General features: G+C 43.9%; 1 protein-coding gene across 6 annotated transcripts in view; it reads right to left on the bottom strand.

Moving 5' to 3' along the window:
- Positions 1-16,086: 16,086 nt before the first annotated feature.
- TAF5L (TATA-box binding protein associated factor 5 like) overlaps positions 16,087-23,890 on the bottom strand; it is a 38,551-nt gene continuing 30,747 nt past the window's right edge. For all 6 annotated transcript variants that reach the window (XM_036277580.1, XM_036277582.1, XM_036277581.1 and 3 more), the window contains exon 5: positions 16,087-19,612. In XM_036277580.1, the coding sequence (XP_036133473.1) occupies positions 18,815-19,612 (798 nt within the window). In that variant the 3' untranslated portion in view covers positions 16,087-18,814. The remainder of the gene's footprint in view (positions 19,613-23,890) is intronic.

Raw genomic sequence — 23,890 nt, 5'->3', positions numbered from 1 at the left:
CCCACTCTATCTTCAGAAAAATAGAAAAATAACCTCAGGTGAGGATTAAAAAAAAAAAAAACTATTAAAAAATAATTGTAGGGGACGGACTTCTGGTCAAGATGGAGGCGTAGGTAAACGCGATATCGCATCCTCTCACAACCACATCAAAGTTACAACTAAACTACAGAACAACCATCATTCAGAACTGCCTGAAATCAAGCTGAATGGAAGTCCTACAACTATGGGATTAAAGCAGCAGCCACATCCAGACTGGTAGGAGGGCGGAGGCTGACGGGCTGGTCCCACACCCACGTGTGGCGGATAAAATCAGGAGGACACCTCGGCTGGGAAGGTCCTCTCTGAGGACTGAGGGGTCCCCATCCCACACCAGGTGCCCCGCTCAAGGTTCCAGTGCCAGGAAGAGAATCCCCATCACTTCTGGCTGGAAAAACCAGCGGGAACGGAGGCTCAGGGAGGCTGACCTGGCTGGAGCCCCAGGCAGCTTTCTAAGGGGCCGGCTCATGGACTTATCGGACTCTCTCCCTCTAAGCTCGGAGGGGAGGCAGCTCGAGGGGCGCCAGAGACATACAGGGAAGAACTGAGCTGTTTGGCACTGGAGCGAGGGCTGGAGAGGGGGCTTTTGTGGGGACAAATGTGCTGTAAGAGGCCTTTGTTCCTTTGGTGAGCCCTTCCCGGGGGCGGCAGACAGAAGCCATATCTGGGACGCCAGCAACCTGGCTCACACTGGTATCCCCGCCCTGGTGACTCCCTGAGGCCCCGCCCTGCCCCACCCAACTTTCAGGCCCACCCAAGCTGTTGCCACTTGCTCAACCACAGGATTGGCCTGTCTTGGATCCTGCTTCTGGTTTTCCTAAATTCTTTCAAACAATTAGCATCTGGACTCAGCTAGTCCCATACCTCTTGTTAAATAATACATAGAAACAAACACAGGGAGGCAGCCAAAATGAGGAGACAAAGAAACAGGTCCCAAATGAAAGAACAGACAAAACCCCAGGAAAAGAACTAAGCGAAATGCAGATAAGCAACCTAACAGATGCTGAGTTCAAAATACTGCTTATAAGGATGCTCAATGAACTTAGTGAGAAGCTCAGTGAACTTAGTGAGGGCCTCAAGAGCATAAAAAAGGATCAGTCAGAAATGAAGGATGCACAGTCAAAAATGAAGGAGGCACTAATTGAAATAAAGAATAATTTACACAGATTCAGTAGTAGAGTAGGTAAAGCCAAGAAGCAAACCATCGATTTGGAATATAAGGAAGCAAAAAACACCCAATCAGAACAGCAAAAAGAAAAAAAAAAAATCAAAAAAATGAGGATAGTGTAAGGAGCCTCTGGGACAACTTCAAGCATGCCAACATTTGCATCTTGGGGGTGCCAGAAGGAGAAGAGAGAGAACGAGAAATCGAAAACCTATTTGAAACAATAATGGCAGAAAACTTCCCTAACTTGGTGAAGGAAACAAACATACATGTCCAGGAAGCACAGAGAATCCCAAACAAGATGAACCCCAAGAGGCCCACACCAAGACACATCATCATCAAAATGCAAAAGGTTCAAGACAAAGAGAATCTTAAAAGCAGCAAGAGAAAAGCAGTTAGTTACCTACAGGAGTTCCCATTAGACTGTCAGCTGATTTATCAAAAGAAACTTTGCAGGCCAGAAGGGAGTGGCAAGAAATATTCAGAGTGATGAAACGCAAGAACCTACAACCAAGATTACTCTATCCTGCAAAGCTGTCATTTAGAATCTAGAATCAATGGCCATATAAAGAGTTTCCCAGACAAGGAAAAGCTAAAGGAGTTCATCACCACCAGACCATTATTATATGAAATGTGGAAGGGTCTTCTTGAAGAAAAAGATAAAAAATAAGAACAAACAAAATGGCAATGAATACATAGCTGTCAACAAATGAATCTACAAACAAAATGAACAATCAGAACAGAAACATTCTCATAGATACAGAGAACATTTTGTTGGTTGCCAGATGGGAGGGGGGATGGGGGAATGGGTGGAAAAGGTGAATGAATTAAAAAGTACAAATTGGTTGCTAGACTGACAAACCTCAAAGGGAAGGGGGGTTGGGGAATGGGAAGAAATAAACCAAAGAACTTATATGCATATATGCATAACCAATGGACACAGACAACAGTGTGGGAAAAGGCAGAAGGGGGGCGGGAGTGGGGAGGAGGGGGTCAATGGGGGAAAAATAAGGAACATCTGTAATACATTCAACAATAAAGATATAATTTTAGCCCTGGCCGGTTTGGTTCAGCGGTTAGAGCGTCCGCCTGCGGTCCAGAGAGACCCGGGTTCGGTTCCCGCTAAGGGCATGTACCTCGGTTGCAGTTTGTCCCCGGCCCTGGTTGGTGGTGCGGGTGGCGGCCACTCGATGTGCCCCTTTCACATCAATGTTTCCCTCTCTCTCCCTCTCTCTCCCTCCCACTCTATCTGTACAAAAAATGGAAAAATGTCCTTGGGTGAGGATAAAAAAAAAAAAAAGATATAATTTTAAAAATAATTGTAATAAAAATATAAAATACCCTTTGTTAACCAGTGTTACCCAACAAATTCAAAAAAAGAAAATTATATATATATATATACATATATATATATATACATATATATATATGTATATATATAGTGCCTAGGAATCAAATTAAAAAGAAGGTACAAGACAAATGTGAACATAATAATAAAACTTGACTGAGAGAGAAATAAGACTCACAAAAAAGTGAAAATAAAATATTTTTCTGAAAAAAACTCTGGATGTGAAGAACACTTAATAACAACAACAATAATAATATAATGATGATGTAATTATGTTTCTTAATATGTAACAGGTTCTATGTTAAGTACTTTATATACAGAATTTTAAAATTTTTTTTGTTTTGTTTTAATTTTTAAATTTTTGTTTTGTTTTTCTTTATTGATTTTAGAGAGAGAGGAAGGGAGAAGGAGAGATAGAAACATCGATGAGAGAACATTGATTGGCTGCCTCCTGCACGGCCTCCTGGGCATGTGCCTGACCAGGAATCGAACTGGCAACGTCTTGGTGCATGGGTCAATGCTCAACCAGTGAGTCACACCAGCTGGGTTGGTTTTGTTCTTAAACAAACGGAGAAGCTGAAGTCCAGAGTTGTGAAGCAGTTTGCCCAAGACCACATAAATTGTAGGTGGCAGATCAGGATTTGAATTCTGGCAGTTTCCAGAGTATATGCCTAACATCCTAGTCAGTTCCTTCATATTGATTTATAAATCTAACATAATTCCAGATAAGCACTCAAAGGTTGTGTGTTTCTAACTTACTGAAGTCTAGAATCTAAGAAAATAAAGAAGCCCTGGGAATGTCTGGTAACTGTGGCCAATGAAATATGATACTTCCATACATGTTCCCAAACTATATGAAGTAACAGAAAGAATACATAAAACCACACAGGTTTCACACCTTCAACATAATTACAAACCTCAAATTACCAGTAAATGGAAAAATAAATAGTTTGTACCAGAGCTATCTTTGTAGCTTCTGGGTCTTTGAACAGAAAAAGTTTGAAAAAAGAAAGGCGGGGAAAATGGAGAAAGGGGGTCTAAAATTCACCTAAGATCACAAGAGAGAGAAGAAAACCATGTAAATATGTTTTATGTTTGTTTGTTTTATATAAACGAGTTCTAGTGGATTAAAATACTGACTGCAGGGAAGTAACTAAAAAATGAGCATGACTCAAAGTAATTGCCCTAAAAAAGGGAAAAAGAGAAGAGGGAAATATTGCAAAAAGAAAGGAGAACTGGTTTTTTTGTTTTTTGTTTTTTTTTTTGGAGATTTGGTGTTACAGAGAAAAAGAAGGAAGAAGAAATTTAGGATCCTGCAAGGACCAAAATCAAAGATTATATAATACTTTTCCACTCTCATCAAAAAGAAAGCCATCCATTAAATAAATTGCACTTTAATACTCTGACCAAAGAGGGCACTCTTGAACTATCGGTCTTGTTACCTAACGCCAAACCACCAAGCACTATTCATAGAATGCATGGAGAGTTTTCATCAACATGAAACTATTATAACTAGGAAACAGAAAAGGAAAATAAAAACATTTCAGATGACAGAAATTTCTTCCCTGACCCTGGCCAATTTTTCTCAGTGGTTAGAGCACTGGCCCTCGGACCAAAGGGTCTCAGGTTCGATTCCCAGTTAAGGACATGTACCTGGGTTGCAGGTTTGATCCCTGGCCCTGGTCAGGGTCGTTCAGGAGGCAACCAATTGATGTGTCTCTCTCACACCGAGGTTTCTCTCTTTCCCTCCCTTCATTCCACTCCATCTAAAAATCAGGGGGGAAATATCCTCAGGTGAGGATGAACAAAACAAACAAAAATTCCTTCCACCAAAATGAACACAAAGCAGAAGAAAATTGTTACGCAACACACAAAATTAAATTAAATCTTTCCGAAAAAGCATTGGGGATATGAAAAACACCTTAAATCAGAAATTAATAAACTAAGCACCAATTAGATTAAAAAAAAATAAAAAAAAAAAAGGAAATGAGTTGATTAAATTCAAGAAAGAAATGGAAGAAAAAAAATCATCTCAGACTTGAAGGCTAAATGATAAAGTACCTGAGAAAGAAGAGTTTCAAATAAAAACTTTAGGTGCTGGCCGGTTGCTCAGCGGTTAGAGCGTCGGCCCGCAGACCAATGAGCCGCGGGTTTGATTCTGGCCGGAGGCATGTACCCGGTTGCAGTTCTTCCTCATCCCTTGTCGGGTCCTGCGGGAGGCAACCAGTCGATGTGGCTCTATCACATTGATGTGTCTCTCTCTCTCCCTCCCTCTCACTCTATCTGATGATAAATAGAAATGTATCCTCAGGTGAGAAATAAAAATAAACAAAAATTTAAAAAATGTAATAAGCAGCATTGAAAAGAGGCAGGAAAACAATTAGAATAAAAATGAGAAAAAGAAATAAATACAAAGGACCGGAGAGTAAGGGGATAAATGGAAGATAGGTAAAGAAGGTCTAAAATTATTATAATTGGAGAAGCAAATCAAAGCAATAGACCAGAACTAATACGTCAACCTATATTCCAAGAAAACATTCCAAAAATAAAAAAGTCTGAATCTACTATTTAAAGAACCCATAGCTACTTGAGAAAATCGACACAGAAGGATCAATTCTAAAACATATAGTAAAATGATTAAACTTTAAAGATAAAGGAAAAATTCTCAAAGTCTCTGGGTAAAAAAAAAAAAATCAAATAACTTGTAAGGGTAAGACAGTGAGCCTTCAGCTTTCACACTTCCAAAAGTAACACACAAAGTAAGGTAACTAAAAGGAAAAAAAAAAAAAACAGAAGAAAGTGTGAACTAAAGATTTTTTAAAACTAGCCAAACTGTCTATATTAGTTTCCTAAGGCTATCATAACAAATTACTACAAACTCACCCTGGCCTGTTTGGCTCAGCGGTTAGAGCGGTGGCCCATGGACCGAAAGGTCACAGGTATGATTCCATTCCTGTGGGAGGTCACATTAACATTTACCTCTCTCCTTCTGTTCCTTCCACTCTCAAAAAAAAAATCAGCGGAAAAATATCCTCAGGTGAGGATTAACACACACAAAAATTCACTTTAATTTTGTCTCCCACAGGCCTTACAACATTTTTTGAGCAGAGGTAATCTTCCCTTGTTCCTGGAAGAAAAGTCAGTTAGGCGCAAGGTTTTTCTACTTGTTTTAGGTAACAGGCAGTTCTAACTTGGCACCTAATCTCCCCTCCCTCAGTGGGGATCGGGGCATGTGACTAGTTCTCCACCACTTCTCCGTCTTGCCCCGGCCTCTCCAGTCTTGCTACACGCACATTCCCTGAAGTGCTGGAGAATGAGAAGAAAGAGACAGGGAATAGGAAAGCTCTTTAGGGACTGGTTGGGTCTTCAGGCTGGGCAGATACTGGGAACTGACCAATGAGTCACAGCTTCCTCAGAGAGTCCTGTGCTGAAGACCCTGGTTCCCCTGGTCCAGGCTGATGCATTTCCATTTGGGAGGTTCACTAGGTCCTCTTTCCTCAACCCCTAGAAATCAGCATTGGCCCCCAGTGGATTGCAACTGGGTCCTTTCCGGCCTTGCAGAGTGCCTGTGGGACTCAAGATAACCACAAGAGAGCTCGCTGTCTCTGGCATGTCCCACATCTAGTCCGCAGGAAGCGCTTATCCATCCCCACCCTAACTCTGGGAGTGCAGGCTGGTCCCAATGCAGCCACCTTCACCTTGGGCACACAGCCCACTTTAGCTCCTTACGAGTCAGGTGCTGTCCTTTGTCTCCAGTTGCAGGCCATGCATTCCCGGCTCAGTAACGGCCAGGCCATATACTCCAGAATGAAAGGCGGTGCTGGGGAAATAGTTTACCCTTCTATTGAAGAAACATGATTCACTTGAGAGTTTATCATGATATATCTTGTGATAAGATGGAGAGAAATAATGGTGGTATTTACTTTAGAATTTCCTTGTACATGTCTCATTATTTTTTGTGTATGCATGGTCATACACATATTTGCAACATGGGTAAAACTTATGTGATATAACCTTTAGGAAGAGACCCTAGTCACCAGCTGGGGTGTAAGAAAAAGCTAATATAGAGGCTGGAAATATGGACTTGAGTTCCTGCTGTGTCAGTTGACAGCTTTGAGACCAACTAAATTGCTTACATTTCTTTGCGTTTCGATTTCCTCATCTGCAAAAATGGGTGTAATACCTCTCACAGTGGGTTTGAATTAGTAGCAGAGTCCTCCCAGAATGTAGGCAGCTCCTTGTTCCAGCATGCAAAACCTGTGAATTTGAGCAAATCTGTAACTTGCCTTCTTTAATTTCCTGTTAGTCATAAACTTCATAGATTTAGTAGGTGATGAAACACAATGGACATTTGTCGCCTTTGAACATAAAACCTTTATAGTGTCAAGATTATGGGCTAGTGGTTTTTCTGCAAGACTGGCCTACAGAAGGTGGTTCTTTCGGGTTTGGGAAGCCAAAAGTTTCCGGAGGACGGAAGAAGGAAGAGGGAAGCGAGTCCATAATCATAGGGAGATCCAAGGTGATCTTACAGTTTTCAACAAGTTAAAAATATGACTCTTAGATATATAATGAACACATCCAAGATTTTATTCAACTCAGTAATTAATGGAGGAACCAGTAAGAATTCAAGGAATAGAGATTTATATGAGGAAAGCCAAAATGAATTGGCTAATAGATTCAAAACTGGTTAATGTCTTACAGGGCAATGAAATTGCAACCTCTGAGGTTATTGTTTTTATCTGACAGAAATCTATGTGTGAAAGAGCTTCACAGTATCTGGGCTTTAATGAAGTAAATAAAGTCAATGTGATGCGTTCCTCTGAATGACTCAGTTATGCTCGGTGTAAACCGAATTGGCATGCCACCCACCTTTTTCCCTTTTGTGTCAGTTGGGAAGCAGACGCTGATTGCAAGCGGGCTCCTGGGAGAATTTGGGTAGAATAGTGCTCCCCCAAGACGGGTTGAAGTCCTAACTCCTGGTACCTGTGAATGTGACCTTATTTGAAAATAGGGTCTTTGCAAATGTAATTAAGATGTAAATTGAGAAGAGATCATACTGGATTCAGGTGCTCGAGAGAAGAGACACAGGAGACAATGCCATGGTCATGGTGGAAGCAAAGACCGGCCTGGTGCAGCTACAAGCTAAGGCTCATCAAGGGTTGCCAGAGCCACCAAAGCTAGAGAGGCATGGAGCTGATTTCCTCCTAGAGCCTTCAGAGAGAGCACGGCTCTACGGACATCTCGACTGCAGACTTCGAGCCTCCAGAACGGGGACAATAAATTGCTGTGTGTTAAGCCAACCAGTTTGCGGTATTCTGTAATGGTGGCCCTGGGAGACTAATACTGCGGGTCACGTTTGTGAAAGGTATGAGAGAGGAAGGAATTTGATCAGGGCAAGCTTGCAGATAGCAATGCAGGCCTGTCACGTGAGGAAGAAAAGGAGGAAGGAAGCAGGATTGGGCAGGAAGAGCCTTAGAGGATGATCTACATCTGATAAAATCTTCGTCAACTCAGTGGGAGTTTCACAAGCAAGATTGTCCGTTAGAGAAGTCTCAGTTTGGGCGAACATGGTCATGACCAGTCATTTGCTGGGGGCTGAGCATGGCCTCAGATCGAAAGCTGAGATGGATTTGAGAGACACTGTGGCTAGAGGCTTCCAGCTAACTGTCCTGCTTACAACTGAATGACAAGTTGGTTCTTCCTTTCCCTCCCTCCCTCCCTCCCTCCCTCCCTCCCTCCCTTTTAAAATGTTTTTTATTGATTTTAGAGAGAGAGGAAGGGAGGAGAGAGAAAGAGAGAGGGAGAAAACATCAGTTGGTTGCCTCCTATATGCACCCCGACCAGGGATTGAAACCACAACCTGGGTATGTGCCCTGACTGGAAATTGAACTGGTGACCCTCTGGTGCATGGAATGACGCTCAACCAACTAAGCCACACCAGCCGGCAATGGCAAGTTCTTTCTTGGAGGGAGGTCCAAGTGCGTGCGTCCTGGCAGCCCAGTCTGTCCCCTGCACCACAGGCTGCATCCTGTACACTGTTTGGGGAGAAGCTCCTCCAGGTGCCTGTGTATGTTCATCCCATGGGGCACCTGAAACAGGGAGTTCAGTGGGATGACCTACAGTTCATCACTGCTGTTGACCTCAGCACCACAACTCATACACACTGGCTCCCTCCTCCACTATCCTAAATTCCTCTTGCCCCTAACTGTCACTTCTGCTAGTCTTGGTGGCTGACTTGGTGGTGTAATCCCAACCCTCATGTCTTAGGGGTCTGATCCTCTGGTAACCATAACCTCCTCAGGTCAGGGTTGCTGCACTTGTGAATGGTCACAGCTGGGAATGGAGTATCAACAGGTGCTCAAGTGGACCACCAAGTGACCATTACCCTCACTGTGGGATAGCAGCTCTGCCTCCTCCTGATGCTCAGAGCCAATTACTCCTGCCAAGATGAGGACTCATTTCTTTGATCTTTTTTTAAACTTCTTTTTAAAGAAGTCCCTTTAACATTTCTTGTAATACTGGTTCGGTGGTGATTAACTCCTTTAGCTTTGTCTTCTCTCAGAAGCTCCTTTTCATCCTTTGATTCAAAATTATAGCTTTGCTGGGTAATCTTGGTTGTAGGTCCTTGCTTTTCATCACTTTGAATATTTCTTGCCAATCTCTTCTGGCCTGAAATGTTTCTGTTGAGAAATCAGCTGACAGTCTTATGGGAGCTCCCTTGTTGGTAATTAACTGCTTTTCTCTTGCTGCTGTTAAGATTCTCTCTTTGTCTTTAACTTTTGGCATTTTAATTATGATGTGTCTTGGTGTGGGCCTCTTTGGGTTCACTTGTTTGGGACTCTCTACGTTCCTGGAATTGTATGTCTATTTCCTTCACAAGGTTAGGGAAGTTTCTATCATTTCTTTGAATAGGTTTTCAATTTCTTGCTTTCTTCCTTCCTTTGGTATCCCTATGATGCAAACATTGGTATGCTTAATGTTGTCCCAGAGGCCCCTTAAACTATTTTTAAAAATTATTTTCTTTTTTTGCTCTTATTGAGTGTTTTCTGCTACCTTGATTTCCAAATTGTTGAGTTGATCCTCTGCTTCATCTAATCTACTGTTGATTCTCTCTAATGTATTCTTCACTTTGGTTTTTATATTCTTCATTTTGACTGGTTCTTTTTTTCTTTTCTATCTCCATTTTTATCTTTCCTATCTCTGTTAAAGTTTTCACTGAATTCATCCACTTTTCACCTAAGTACATTGAGCATCCTAATAAAGTGTTTTGAACTCTGCATCTTGTAGATTGTTTCTCTCTCTCTCTCTCTCTTTTAAAGTTTTGTCCTGCTCTTTCATTTGGGACATGTTTCTTTGTCTCCCCATTTTGGCTGGCTCCTTGTGTTTGTTTCCATGTATTAGGTAGATCTGCTACATCTCTCAGTGTTGGCAAAGTAATTTTATGTAGTAGGTGTCTTGTGGGGCTCAGTGGCACAATCTCCCTTGTCACCTGAGTTGGGTGCTCCAGGGATATCCTTTATGTGGGTTGTGTTTACCTCCTGATATAGATGACCCTTGATTGCTGTTTCGACATCAATGCAAGTGATTGACCCTCAGGCTGACTTGCAGGAATGGTGAAGCACAGTGGACAAGCTGTTGTGTGGGGGCTGACCCCACAAAGCTGGGCTTGCTTAGTGGGCTCTGATGCCTGCCAAGTTTGTTCTTTAGGTGTGTCAGTTGTGTAGCTGGTAGGGTGGTGCTCTAGTGTGGTCTGAAGTGATTACCAGGTGTTTTGTTTCTGGGGCCCCTTGAGAGGCTCTGGTGCAGGCCAAGGTCAGATGCTGCCTGTGCCTGGCCCAGGGCCACTGGTAGGAGCCACACAGTGGTCTGCAGTGAGTTGCTGCTTATGCTGGGCTTGGAGGTGCCCGAGAGAGGCCGTGAACCGAGGCTGGCTGCCACTAGTGCTGGGCTTGGGGCTGCTTAGCAAGAGGTATGGGACATGCTAAGACCAGGCACGGCTTGTTTGGGGGATAAACTTCTGAAAAATTTTAGGAAAGCCCACTTTGAGGATGAAAGCCAGCCACGGGTGAGAAACAACTGCTGAAAAATGTTCCTGTGTGGTTGAGTTAGGTGGGGTCTCAAGGAATCACTCGGGTGGGGTGAACAGTTTTAGCTATTTAAGTCTAAAAGTGCTTTAAATAAACAAAATGAAACAGAACATCCAAGTGACAAGACAGCATGTTCTTCATTTGATAACAGTTTAAAAAAATGGAACATAAAATAATGGTGCCTCCTATAATCAATGAGTCTTAGATTCAGTAGAACCCAGTATGTTTGCATACTAGCTCATGGTGTAGAAAATATTTTTCACTGTCGGTTGAGGTCTAAAAGTTTGAAATCCCATGCTTTAGGAACTTTCATTAAAACAAAACAAAACAAACAGGCAAACACAAGTCTTTCTTGATTCTGTGGGTCTCCATCTCTGTCCCCCTCCCCCCCCCATCTCCTTCCCACTTCCTCATCAACTTTCACTCTTTTAGAAACACTGTAAGCAATGGTAGAAGACTTCTTTGTACGATAAACGAGCAGCTCTGGAGGGCAAACAGGTACCAGCCCAGGCACCCCAGCATCCCTTCCCCATCAGGAGCCTCCTTTACCCCATTTTGTCATCTTTGGACACATACTAAAATATATAGTTAGTTGGGTTTGATTTGAATTCTAAATGGAATCATTCTGTAAGAATAATTTGTGTTTCTTTCTCTTCACTCAACACTGAATGCCCTGGCCAGTTTGGCTCAGTGGTTGAGCGTTGGCCTGCGGACCAGAGAGCCCCAGGTTCGGTTCCCATTAGGGGCACATACCACAAAACAAAACAAAACAAAAAACACTGAAAGCCCCTCCTTATTTAAAAAGCATAGAAGCTGCTGCAAAACTATAACTCTTTTTGTTGTTATTGTTAATCCTCACCCGAGGATATTTTTCCATCGACTTTCAGGTAGAGTGGAAGGGAGGGAGGGACAGTGAATGAGAAACATCAATGTGAGAAAGACACAGTGATTGGTTGCCTCCTGAAAAACTCCTACAGGGGCCGGGGATCGAACCTGCAACCCAGGTACGTGCCCTTGACTGGGAATTGAACCTGCGACTCTATGCTGTAACCGCTGAGCCAAACCAACGAGGGCAACACTGTTATTCCTTGGAGCATTTGAGATCTCGCTCTCCCAGCATATGTTGTCAGTTTGGCTCAAGTAAACAAAAAAATTCTCAACAAAACACAAGGTACATCCATGCCATTGCTTGTAGCTCTAATCTGTCCATTTTTCTTTCAGGGTTTACCACCATGTGACTATTTAATAATGTATGTATCCTTTCACGCACGTTTCTTTGTTTCCAGCTTCGGGAAATTATGGACATTGTTGCCATGGAGTTTTGTATCTGTACCCATGAGTTTCTGGACCCTGGGGTGGGGTTGCTGGTAATATGCATGTTTCTTTCTCTCTGCTGTGTAGCACAGCAGTGCCTCTCAGTACAGGCCCCAGGTTTACATTCTCACCCGTGGAGGAGGGTCCTGATGCAGCAACACTTGACTTTGTTGTTGGTCTGACCTGGGTGTAAGGGTGTCCCATTGTTTTAAGTTTGCATTTCCCCAAGTAATACCAGGGTGAGTCATTTTTCATTTGTTTGTTGGCCATTTGGATTTTTGTGAAATGTTTCCTTTTAATACTTTTGCCCTTTCCCCCCCATCGACTCACTGATTTGTGGTTCTTCGTCTATTTTAGAAGTCTGCAGTCTGCTAGCCACTAGTCTCATGCAGTTATTTAAACTTAAGTGAACAAAATTTTAAAAATTCAGTTCCAGTTACATTATCCAATTGCAAAGGCTCAGTAGCTACATCTGGCTGGCAGCTACCTTACCGACAGCGGAGAACTACAGAGCAGCCCCTCCCCACGGCACTGGCCACAGGACAGCACAGACCAGGGGACACGGCCGCACAGCCCGAGTGCACAGCGCTGCTCTGCACACAACGTCACCAGCATCACTCATGTGCCACCAGTGTCTTCTCACATTCACAGCCTGCCGTCACTTTCTTCCGTGGCCCTGTTGATGAATGGATGCTTTTGAATCGAATCTCCCTTTTGGCCAGGGCTTTTTGTTTTGTGGGAAATTTCTTCCTATCCAAGGTCACGAGGATATATATATATATATATATATATATATATATATATATATTTTATCCTCACCCGAGGATATTTTTCTATCTTCAGGTAGAGAGAGAGGGAGAGAAAGGGAGAGAGAGAAAAACATCACCGTGAGAGGGACACATCAACTGGTTGCTTCCCGCATGACCTTGACCAGGGCCAGGGACGAACCACAACCTAGGTATTTGCCCTTGGTTGGAATCGAACCCAGGACTCATTGGTCCGCGGCCGAGGCTCTGCCACTGAGCCAAACCGGCCAGGGCATGAGGATCTTCTTTTAAATGGTTTCTACGTCTGCCTTCCACAATGAGGACTCGCCTTACCTGAAATTTATTTTTGTGTAGAGTGAGGTAGGGGTCCGATTTTACTCTTCTCCCCTGGCTAGCCTGTTGTCTTAGCACTGTTGTAAAAAGTCTGTCCTTCCATTGCCATGTGTCGCCTGTCATAAATGAAATGTCCCGGTTTGTTTACTTTCCACTTTTCAGTCCCATCAGTGCATTTCCCAATCCACCGCTCACGCAGAAGGGCGGTGCTCAGCCTGGGGCCACCTCCCCTCGTTCCGTGCTGTTCTCTAGCGCCCTCTTGCTCGGGTTCTCGGTACATCAGCACCGCTGACCAGCCCTCTTGGAAGGGCGTTCTCCTCCTGGCTCCTGGGGCAGTGCCCTTGCCTGTTTTTCTCTGTTGGCTGCTTCTCCTTTCTGGGGGTAGTCTAGAAGTCACATCTCCTCTCACTCTATGTTCTCAACCTTGGTAATCACATCCATTTGCAAGGCTTCTAATTCCAATGACATGCCAATGACTCTCGCCCATGTCAGGGACAGTGCGGTGACTGGCAGACCTGATCCAAACTGGAGAGGTTTGCTGCAGCTTCTAGACACCCCCTGTCCCCCCGTGCTCTGGAGAGTGAGGAATAGAACTCATACACTCGCACTAGACATGAACTAGGGTGTCGCCCTCACTGCTGTCAGCAGTCCCCACACAATCATGGGCAAAGCCAGCCCGTGATAAACCCACCAAGCGAGGGAGCAGCGTAGAAGCACAGAACAGAGGAGGACCCTTAGTGCATCACACGTGAAACCCACCTGACTCTAGACTTTCTTCCGTGAACCAGTAACGGTCTCCATTTTTCAAACCACTTGGGAGTCAGATTTCTGTCCCTAGTGGCATAGAGTCATCACTGTAATGAACACCACCCCCCCATTAGCATGCCAGCGCAGACCTCTCTTCTGAGCTGCAGGAGTGTCCATCCAAATGCCCACCCAACACCTCTCGCTTGGTTCTCTCAAAAGCACTTCAACCTTAAAAGGAGCAATACTGAACTCTTGATCTCCCCTCCAAGCCTCTTCTTCCTCTAGTATTTTCATCACAATACACGGCAACCTACCCACTGAATTGTTCATCACAGAAACGTGTGGGTCATCTATGATTTCCTTCCTCTTTCCTCCCCCACCCAACCCAATATGAAGGCCAGCCAGCCCCACCTCTAAAACAGTCAAAGATTTGTCCACTTCTCTTCATTTCCATCGTGGCCAGTCTACCCTGGATGACTCCCCTGCAGTGATCTTAACTAGTCTCCGCACTCTCGCACACTTCCTAGGTTCCTTACAGCGGCCAGTGATTAAAAAAAAAAAAAAAAAAAAAAAATCAGTAATTATTTCATTTTCTATACTGTAGCAGTTAAAAGAATAAACTATGAAGTGGGGCAGATGGACTAATTATCTATGCTATTCAAGGAATCACTACAAACTTTAATGGCTTAAAAGAACATTTACTGTCTCCCAGTTTCTGAGTTGGGAATCCAGGCAGACTTCCTGGAGGCCTGTATCTCAGGGTCAATCAGGAGGCTACAACCGAGATGTCAGCCGGGGCTGCAGTCTTATCTGAAGGCCTGACGGGGGCAGGATCTGCAGCCAGGCTCATTCGGGCGGTTGTTGGCCGGCCTCAGGTCCTCACAGGCTGTTGGCTGGAGGTCACTTTCAGTTCACGGCCCCAGGGGCCACTCTATAAAGCAGCTCACCATATGGCAACTGGCTTCCATCATTCAGCTGTGCCCCGCTGTCGTTGGCACAGACTGGGTTCAGTACATTTTGCTTAGTTATCCTAACGCTGAAATGGAATTCCAGTTGTAAGTGTGGTGTCTAGGTCCTTTTGCCCAGGATATCAAGGTGGGGATCACTTCCCTGTTCTAAACCCTTCAATGACTTCTCTGACCTAGGATAAAAGTCAAACTCTGGACAGCGTCCAGAGTCCTGCCAATTACCCAAACCCCTGTCATGCTGTTCTGTTCTTACACTGCTCAGAAGTCCCACTGGACTTCTCTAAGTGTACAGGTTCTTCCCTGTGGGGGTCTGGACCATTCTTTCCCGAACTCTGCCTGGCTAACTCCAGGTCTCAGCTTAATTATTATTTCTTCAAGGAAATCCTCTTCGAATGCTGACTCTAAATTAGATCCCTAGGGACCCAGACTGGGTAGCTCAGTTGGTTTGAGTGTTGTCCCAATATGCCAAGCTTGTGGATTTGATCCCTGGTCAGGGCACATACAAGGATCAACCAATGAATGCATAAATGAGCACAACAACACATCGATGTTTCTCTCTCCCTTCCTCTCTGTCTCTAAAATCAATATACAAAATAAATAAATAAGACCCCTGGGTATATTCTTCCATAGCATCCAGTATGACACTATTGTTCGAAATTATATATTCATGGTATTAATATTTGCCTCCCTCTCTAAATTATAAACTCAATCCATGGACTCTTTCAGTTTTGCTTATCACTGTATTTTTATTTTTTTTATTTTTTTCCCTTTACTGATTTTAGAGAAAGAGGAAGTGAGAGGGAGAGAGAGATAGAAACATCCATGAGAGGGAACATCAACTGGCCGCCTCCTGTATGGCCCCCACTGGGGATCGGGCCCATAACCTGGGCATGTGTCCTGGCCGGAAATCGAACCAGTGACCTCTTGGGTTGATGCTCAACCACTGAGCCACACCGCCGGACTTACCACTGTATTACACCTACTAACACAATGTATGAGAGTCATACTAGACACTCACATATTTAATGTAAAAATACTTCTTTTTAGGCATTTTAGACAATCATACAAAAGTATCCAAGTTGTCCTTTAATAGGTCAAATTGACCAGGAACACTTGTGTTTCTTAAATTCTATAAATGAAGATTTTGTTTACCACAAAGCAGTTTCAGAGTCATCTGCCTTCTATGTAGGTGTCAATAATATGAATTTTTGGTGTGGACTGGGCATAGATTTAATGGACACTTTTCTAAAACATGCAACTGAAAGCAAAGTTGAAGTACAGACTAAGTTTTTAATCCATATACTTAAATACCAATCTGGGCAACAGCAAAATGAGAAGCCTACATACTCAAATATTTTTTATACAACCAAGACATTTTTAATACACGAATAAAACAAATAAAAAGCTAGTAATCACATCCTTAGAAGCTGGACCTTGAATTTAAAAACTCAAAATTGTTTCCTGTTTCATCTCTATCCATTACTTTCCTTTATCATAATTTTCTTTCTTTGTTTTGGCCAGTCTACTGCTAAATTAAAATTACAGTCAGATTTTCTGAGCCTGTCAGCCTAAAAAATTTCAGCTGTCCCCCTCCCACCCCACCTTATATACATCACAGAGATTTATTATTGTGGTTCAAAATAACTGAATATTCTAAAGTTTCTTTATTCCAAAAAAATAAATTATATAGCTTTTCCAGGGTTTAGGTATTTCAGATACAAAATGGTAATATCACCAGTCCTGCCCACATCATGGAATTGCTCTGAAGATGAAATTAAACAATGCAAGAGAGCAACCTGAAGAGGGTAGCCATGTTCTTTGCGCACCCTTGTGGACAGAAACACACATACACACCCCTTACAATAGTTCTAAGAGTTTGGAGAAGTTGAGGGGGGCATTCTATAAAGTTCAATTATCCCACATTAAAATTAGCTCACAAAAGAAAATAAAGGCCAAGCACGCAGATCATTAAGAGCTTCAACTGCAATCACAAAGTATATACATGATCGACAATGTGGAGACTGACCAACCTAATACATTTCTGTGTTTAATCAAAGAGATTCTGCATTAAAGTCAAACACAAAACCTTCCAAATCAGCAATATTTCCACTTCTGAGAATGACTCAGTCCAATTTATGAATTTCATCATTTTTAGCAACATACCGTACAATCTAACTTAAGAATTCACTTATTAGAGATAAGAACACATTTGAATTCTAGGCTTTTCCATGTGGAAGGTGATGCTGTCTGGCTAAGTTGCCAAAGGATCCTTCTTACAATGTCTCAAATATATATTTTTATCTATAAGACAAATTTTCTATTATTTAGCACCTTAGGCTCAAGTAAAAAAGTTTTTGGCACAGAATTCTAGAGTCTTCTATTTAATTTCCTGATAATTCTGGTGTCCTTGCCAGAGAATTATGTATCAAAGTACATTTTAAAAATTCTGGCATCATTTAAATCTTTGAATGAGTCCATTATCTATAATTGTTCAATAAATAGTTTGAGTTAATTAAATAACAAGTTCTTAGGCCCCTCAGCAATTTCATAATGGGGTCTTTAAAGAAAACCAGAAGTAGAATCTTACCAAATAACTCTAGATGCAAAATATATGTTGTCTCTGGTCAGCAACTGGTAATCTTGGCTGTATAAACAGTATTAAATGCTATCAATAATCCACGTGAATGCCTAGGGAATCATGATTCAAGGTAAGCTGAACAGAATACAAAAGCAGATAGAATGCACCTCCTTTGGGGCTAGTCTGGCCTACAGAACGGGCTACTACCCTGGAGAGAGGGGCGCTGCATGTCAGCGCAGGACAAGCCACACACCCACCTCTCCTCACAGCTTAAATGAGATGCCAACACTTTTTTTGGAAACTAAATACATTTTAATAGAAAACAAAATACAAAATAACTCTTTTCAGAAGACAGAAATATTTAATCCTTTTCCACAAATTAGAACTTGCCTTATCCCCATAGTTTTTATATGCGTGCATACGTACTCACAATTTGTTTCACAAAGTGTTCATTAAACTGCTATTGCAATGCAGGAGGTGGGAGTGGGTGATCTCAAGGAGAAAAAGACCGAAAAAGCCACACCTCGGAATAAATGCTCATTTGGAAATCCAACATGTTCTAATTCTACCTTTTGACTTATCGCCTCAAATCGTTTTCATTTCATGTGACACTGTCCTTTCCGGGATGGCCTGCTCACAGAAGTGCAGCCACGAGTCTCCTTTCCACCATCACTGCAAGAGCCCACGACTTCCTCAGTCATGTCCACCCGCTTCTAGAAACATGTCAGCGGAGTGACCAACCTGTCACCCAGAAATTTTCCCTTCCTCACAATACACTGTGCTACCAAATTCTCTGAATTCCCTGAACCTCAAAATTCCAAGTATCACAGCCAGTGCCAGGAGTCAAACCTGAAAGATGAGAGCAGAGAAGGCCCCTCTGCCAGTGCTAGGTTTCCCCTTCTCAATAATAACAATAATTACTATAATTATAATAATAATAAAAAATCCTGTTCTCTGCAATCACAGGAAAGAAAAAGACCTTTTCCAGGATGATTCTTGCCCCCTTTCCTCATCCCTACCCCTGCTTTCCTACACCAGGAAAGATGCCCTTCTGCCCAGCAACTGATGACACGCGGCCCTGCGGGGCCCCTCCTCCCGAGCCCTCTGCGGCCATCCTCGGGCCGGTGCAGCACCGGCCAAGTCAGCAGCATCATGGTTTCACAAAAGGGAAAATGAGACAGACACGAAGGTGCTCGCTCGCGTGAGGACACAGTGGCATCTTTGTAAGAACTGGCCACCTGACCTCCAGAGCATCTCACTTCTTGATATCAGGTCCTCTAATCACCACCTGTCCTCCCCCACCGTCCTCGACACTTGGGGGCTGAGTGAAGGGGTGATGTGCTCAAGATGTCCGCACAGGACGAGGGGAGAAGCGGGGAGTCTTTCACAGTCAGTCAGTGATTGAATCGTAAGACTTGCAACCTGGAGCCCTCCACTCCACTGCCCCAGTCTGTTACAGCCAAGGTAAAAATCAATGTTCCTGATTTTCCTGTGTGATTCCAGTCACGAGGAGGAGGTTGCAGGCCATGAACTGCACACTCAGGACGTTGCTCATCTGCCCGGTGTACATGCCCACGAGCTCGCCCGAGGAGCCGTCGGCCGCGGCGCTGCAGTAGCTGTTCCTGATGTCCCAGACGCGCACGGAGTTGTCCATGGACGCAGAGGCGATCAGGCTGCTGTCTGGGCTGAAGGTGAGGCTGGTGATGTTGTCTGTGTGGCCTCTCAGTTCTTTGTAAAGGGTGCCAGAGGCCAAGTCCCATAGCTTCAACCGCTGGTCCTCGCCCGCTGACGCCAAGTACTTACCGTTGGGGGAAAAGGCGAGGGAGAGCACAGGGCCCCGGTGGCCGGTGAAGAGCCTCACTGAGCTGCCCTGCTGCGCGCTCCACAGCCGGACAGTCTTGTCGGTGGAGCCTGTGGCTAAGTAGTTTGAATTCGGGTGGAATTTGACACAGTCCACATCTGCCAGGTGTCCAGCATATATTCTCAGTGGGTACGTCCGATCAAATGACCACAGCCTTGCGGTGCGGTCATGGGACCCGCTGGCGAAGTACAGGCTATATGGGCTAATGTCCAGGTCCCACACAGGGTAGGCATGTCCTTGATACAACACAGTGTTGGTGAAACTCCCGAGGTCCCAGTACCTAATGGACATGTCTTCGGAACAAGAGAGCAACCCTGAGCTGTCTGCGAGGAACCTCGTGCTGTACACTGGTCCACAGTGTCCCCGCAGGGTCTTCATCTCCGTGCCCGCAGCGTCATCCTCATCATCCTGGGAATGTCAGGGGGTGCAAAGGGGACACATATAAGAAACATGTTTAGTGGTCTGCATGGAAAACAAAATCTCCAGGGCTGGGGGAGACACTGCCTGGGAAACAGCATCTACCCAGGAAATGGCAGTGATCTTGCTCTTAAGGGCGACCCAGGGAACAGCTCATCGCTGCGTAACTGAATAAAAAGTCCCTTACAGCTTACGAACTGCTTTCCTTAAATTCATTTTGCAGCCAAGAATATGTCAACTCGAAAGACACAGAAACGCAAGGCTATTTATTGAGTAATGACTGTGGCTCTGACTCTGAGGGTGAGGAGAACCGATTTCAAAGCTGATTAAAGGCAGCCTATGGTGACTTTCATTGTTAATACTACCTGCCATTTCAAAATATTTCCTTTTGAATTTATGTTCAGTTCTCAGATTCTTTTACTCTAGGGCACGTCAGGGTTTGCTGCGCCCGTTTCCAGGGGACGAAGATCAATCCCGACACCCTCACCGCTCCCACGCCTGGGGCAGAGGTGGTCTCAATTCATGGTTAATCAAGAACCACTGTAGGAAGGTAGCCAAACAAAACTGGACATACCAGAGCAGTAAGCCAGAAAGGTGCAGTTGTCAATAAATTACATTCACAGCCCCATGATCAGGCATAAGCTGGTGGTGTCCAAAAAGAAATAAAGATGTAGTTTTAAAACTGAGACTTTCTCGATGGTCTCAAACATTTTCCCAAAGTAACAAAACGAGGTCTGGATTCAGAACTGCTTTAAAGCCAAGTGACTTCTGTGATTCTTGGCAATAATTCCTGTGTGTGCGGACAGATGAGAAGACAGCTATGTGCGCGTGGTACTGGGGGAGAAAGTCCCCTTCCTCGCCCTATTCCCCACAAGTACACTGTTCAAAATCCACTTTCCCTTCACCCTCTTACAGGCAAGCTCCTTAACACGACAGCCGTCTCTACCCTGGAATTCACACATTAAAACGAGTTTTCCTTAAACACTAGAAGAATGAGGAGTAGGAGGAAGATTCTTAAACCAATTGCCTTTGTTGGCAGAGAAATACATATCTGTGTGAGCTGTAGGCTTTTGTATAGGAAAGGGGCATCCTTTTTTTTTTTTTTTTATCCTCACCCGAGGATATTTTTCCATTTTCTGCACAGAGTGGGAGGGAGAGAGAAGAAGGGAGAGAGAGAGAGAAACATCGACGTGAAGGGACACATCGAGTGGCTGCCACCTGCACGACAAACCAGGGCCGGGGACAAACTGCAACCGAAGTACGTGCCCTTAGCGGGAACCGAACCCGGGTCTCTCCGGACCGCAGGCCGACGCTCTAACCACTGAGCCAAACCGGCCAGGGCAGAAAGGGGCATCCTTTTAACTTCTATTTGAAAACCATTAAATTAAAGTAAAACAAATGCCTCCAATGTGGACATATTTGAGAGAACTTTAAGAGAAAATAAACATGGATGTCCATGAATATTCAAAATGACTATTTCAGACACTCAACATTAAAAATATATTAGCATTTGGGAGCTGAAGGTTCTACTGAGTGTTACCAAGAATATTAGTGTGTTCCTTTCCAAAGAGTAAAATTTCAAGAATGACTTACTGCTCTGCACCAGAAAGTTTGTGTAAAAACTGTGGGAGCAAAGAATGACCCTGGACAGATAGGATTATAGGGTAGCGGTGGAGGCTTGAGCGGTTTTCGTTGGGAAGCAGGGGGTTATGGGAGCAGCACTGCCCCTTAGTGGGGACCTAGATGGCTCGGAGATGGGCAGGGTGCACCGGGGGCAAGCTGGCACTTTCCAAGGCCTTGATGTCAGACTGCTGTCCTGAGCCTGGGGACAGGTGCCTGGTTGAGTCTATAGAGAAGAAATGGGAATACTAGAATGTACCCGCTGGCTGTCACTGTCTGCTTTTTGCCAGGACCACAACTTAAATTAATAGCCTCGTTTTCTTCTGTAGCTCCACTCAGTCCTCAGCACAGACAAGATGGAACCCCGAACAAGCAGCTAACTCACACATGCCAGCCCTGCAGTCTCTCTGCCTTCTCATCTAACAGGACTACACTCCAAAACTCCTACAGCAGACTGAACCCCCACAGAAATGGGCATGCAACCCAAAGAGGAATTTTTTTTTTTTTATCCTCACCCAAGGACATTTCTCCATTTTTTGTTCAGGTAGAGTGGGAGGGAGAGAGAGGAACAGAAAGAGAGAGAGAAACATCGATGTGAAAGGAACACATCGAGTGGCTGCCACCCGCACAACCGACCAGGGCCGGGGACAAACTGCAACCGAGGTACGTGCCCTTAGCGGGAACCGAAACCGGGTCTCTCAGGACCGCAGGCCGACGCTCTAACCGCTGAGCCAAACCGGCCAGGGCCCAAAGAGGAATTTTTAATACATAAAGTAGACTTGTGTAATAATAAACTGTGAAGTGTACATTACAAAAGATGCGTGAGTCCTGGCTCAGAGGTGAGAGCGTCACTTCGTGGACCATGGAGTCACAGGTCTGACTCCGATCAAGGGCATGTACCTTGGTTGTGAGTTGATCCCCGGCCCTGGTTGGGGTCATATGGGAGGCAACCAATGAGCGTGTCTCTCTCACATCAATCTCTCACTCCCTTCCACTCTATCTGAAAATCAATGAAAAAAATACCCTCAAGTAAGGATTAAAAAATGCATTAAATAGAAATTTAAAAAGAATAAAAAAAAGGAACATACACAGATCTTTAGATATTGTTGCACCCCTGCGCTGTAGTTTGCTGACCCCTGTTGTCAATCATGTGGTCCCTGAAATCTCAGACTAGTTATGATGTCTACTCCTGGACAGGGTGTTCCAAGTGCCTCAGCTCCCCACTCCATTCTTTCCCAGATCAGGAGTACTTTGGGGTGGGGGTGGGGATGGGGGTGGCCTGGAAGTTAGCCTTGGGCTATTCTCCAATTAGCTGCAAGTGAACAGAAAGAAATTGATTGTGGCTGGGTTTGGGAATGGGTTAAGATCTGGAGGCAAACAAGGGGCTGCCATCTACATTAGAGACAACAGGCGCCTGAACTAGACCAGAAGTGGTGGGTAGGGCTGGCGTGAATGTACATGCACTCTAGGTGTGAAATACACCATATTGCCAATACTTAGGGCAAAGAGAATGTACCAGCTTTCATGAATGTTTTATATTGCTTACATGTTAAGTGATAATATATCTGCCATATTAGATTAAGTAACAAACATTATTAAAATCAATTTTGACCATTTCTTTTTAACTCTTTTTAATGTGGCTACCAGAAAAACCTAAGTTACATATATGGCTCACATTATAATCCCACTGGTCAACAAAGCTCTAAATGACATTTTATATATGAATCACACAACTGAATATTATCGACAACACTGAATTCTTTACTTTTCAAACACAAACATGACCAGAGTGGGGCAAGAATGACTAGACATTAAATTCAGGTGATGTATTGTTAGGCTAAGGGGGTGGGTGGCTGGCAGTGATGAGGGCAGGTGTGTACAAAAACTGAAAAGAGCAAGTCCTTGACTTGGTATCTGGTTTGGCCATGTTGCTCACATAGTGAAGATACGCAGCTTCCAAGCAACAAGGATAAAAGCTGGACTCGCTTCTAGCTCTACCTGTGTACAGGGGAGAAGTGCAGGCCCCTGCTCCACTGAGTGGCTGAAGGAGGGGCTACTGGCCCCAGGGCGAGGAGGTACTGCTATGCCAATGAATAGACTCTCAAAGGCTAATCTAGATGGATTATCTTCAAACTGGAGATAACAGAAGCTATAGGGCAGAGTTGTAAATCCAGTTTTATTTGGCAAAATTAATAGATTTTTATGCTTACATAAAACCTTTTGGTTAGTTTAATTTTTTAAAACCAAGATATAATTAACATATTATTAAATTCACTCCTTTAAAGTATATAATTCAATGGTTTTTAGCATCTTCACAGAGATGTGCAACTAGCACCACTATCTAGGCACAGAACATTTTCATGGCGTGGAAAATAAACCTGTACCCATGAGCAATCACTCCCCATTCCGCTGTCCCCAGCCGACAAGAACTGATCTGCTCCGTCTCCACCGACATGCCTATTCTGGATATTCCTATGAATGGAATCATACGATGTGGTCCTGTGTGGCTGGCTTCTTTTCCTAGCATGATGTTTACAAGGTCCATCCACCTTATAGCATTATGATTTATCATGTATCTTCATTTCTTTTCATGGCTGATACACCACATTTTGTGTATCTGTTAATCAGCTGATGGCCACTTGGGTTGTT

Source organism: Molossus molossus, unplaced genomic scaffold (assembly GCF_014108415.1).
Source record: "Molossus molossus isolate mMolMol1 unplaced genomic scaffold, mMolMol1.p scaffold_m16_p_23, whole genome shotgun sequence".
NCBI lineage: Eukaryota > Metazoa > Chordata > Mammalia > Chiroptera > Molossidae > Molossus > Molossus molossus.
The sequence above is the reverse complement of the archived record's forward strand: the minus strand, read 5'-3'. Positions and strand labels throughout refer to the sequence as shown.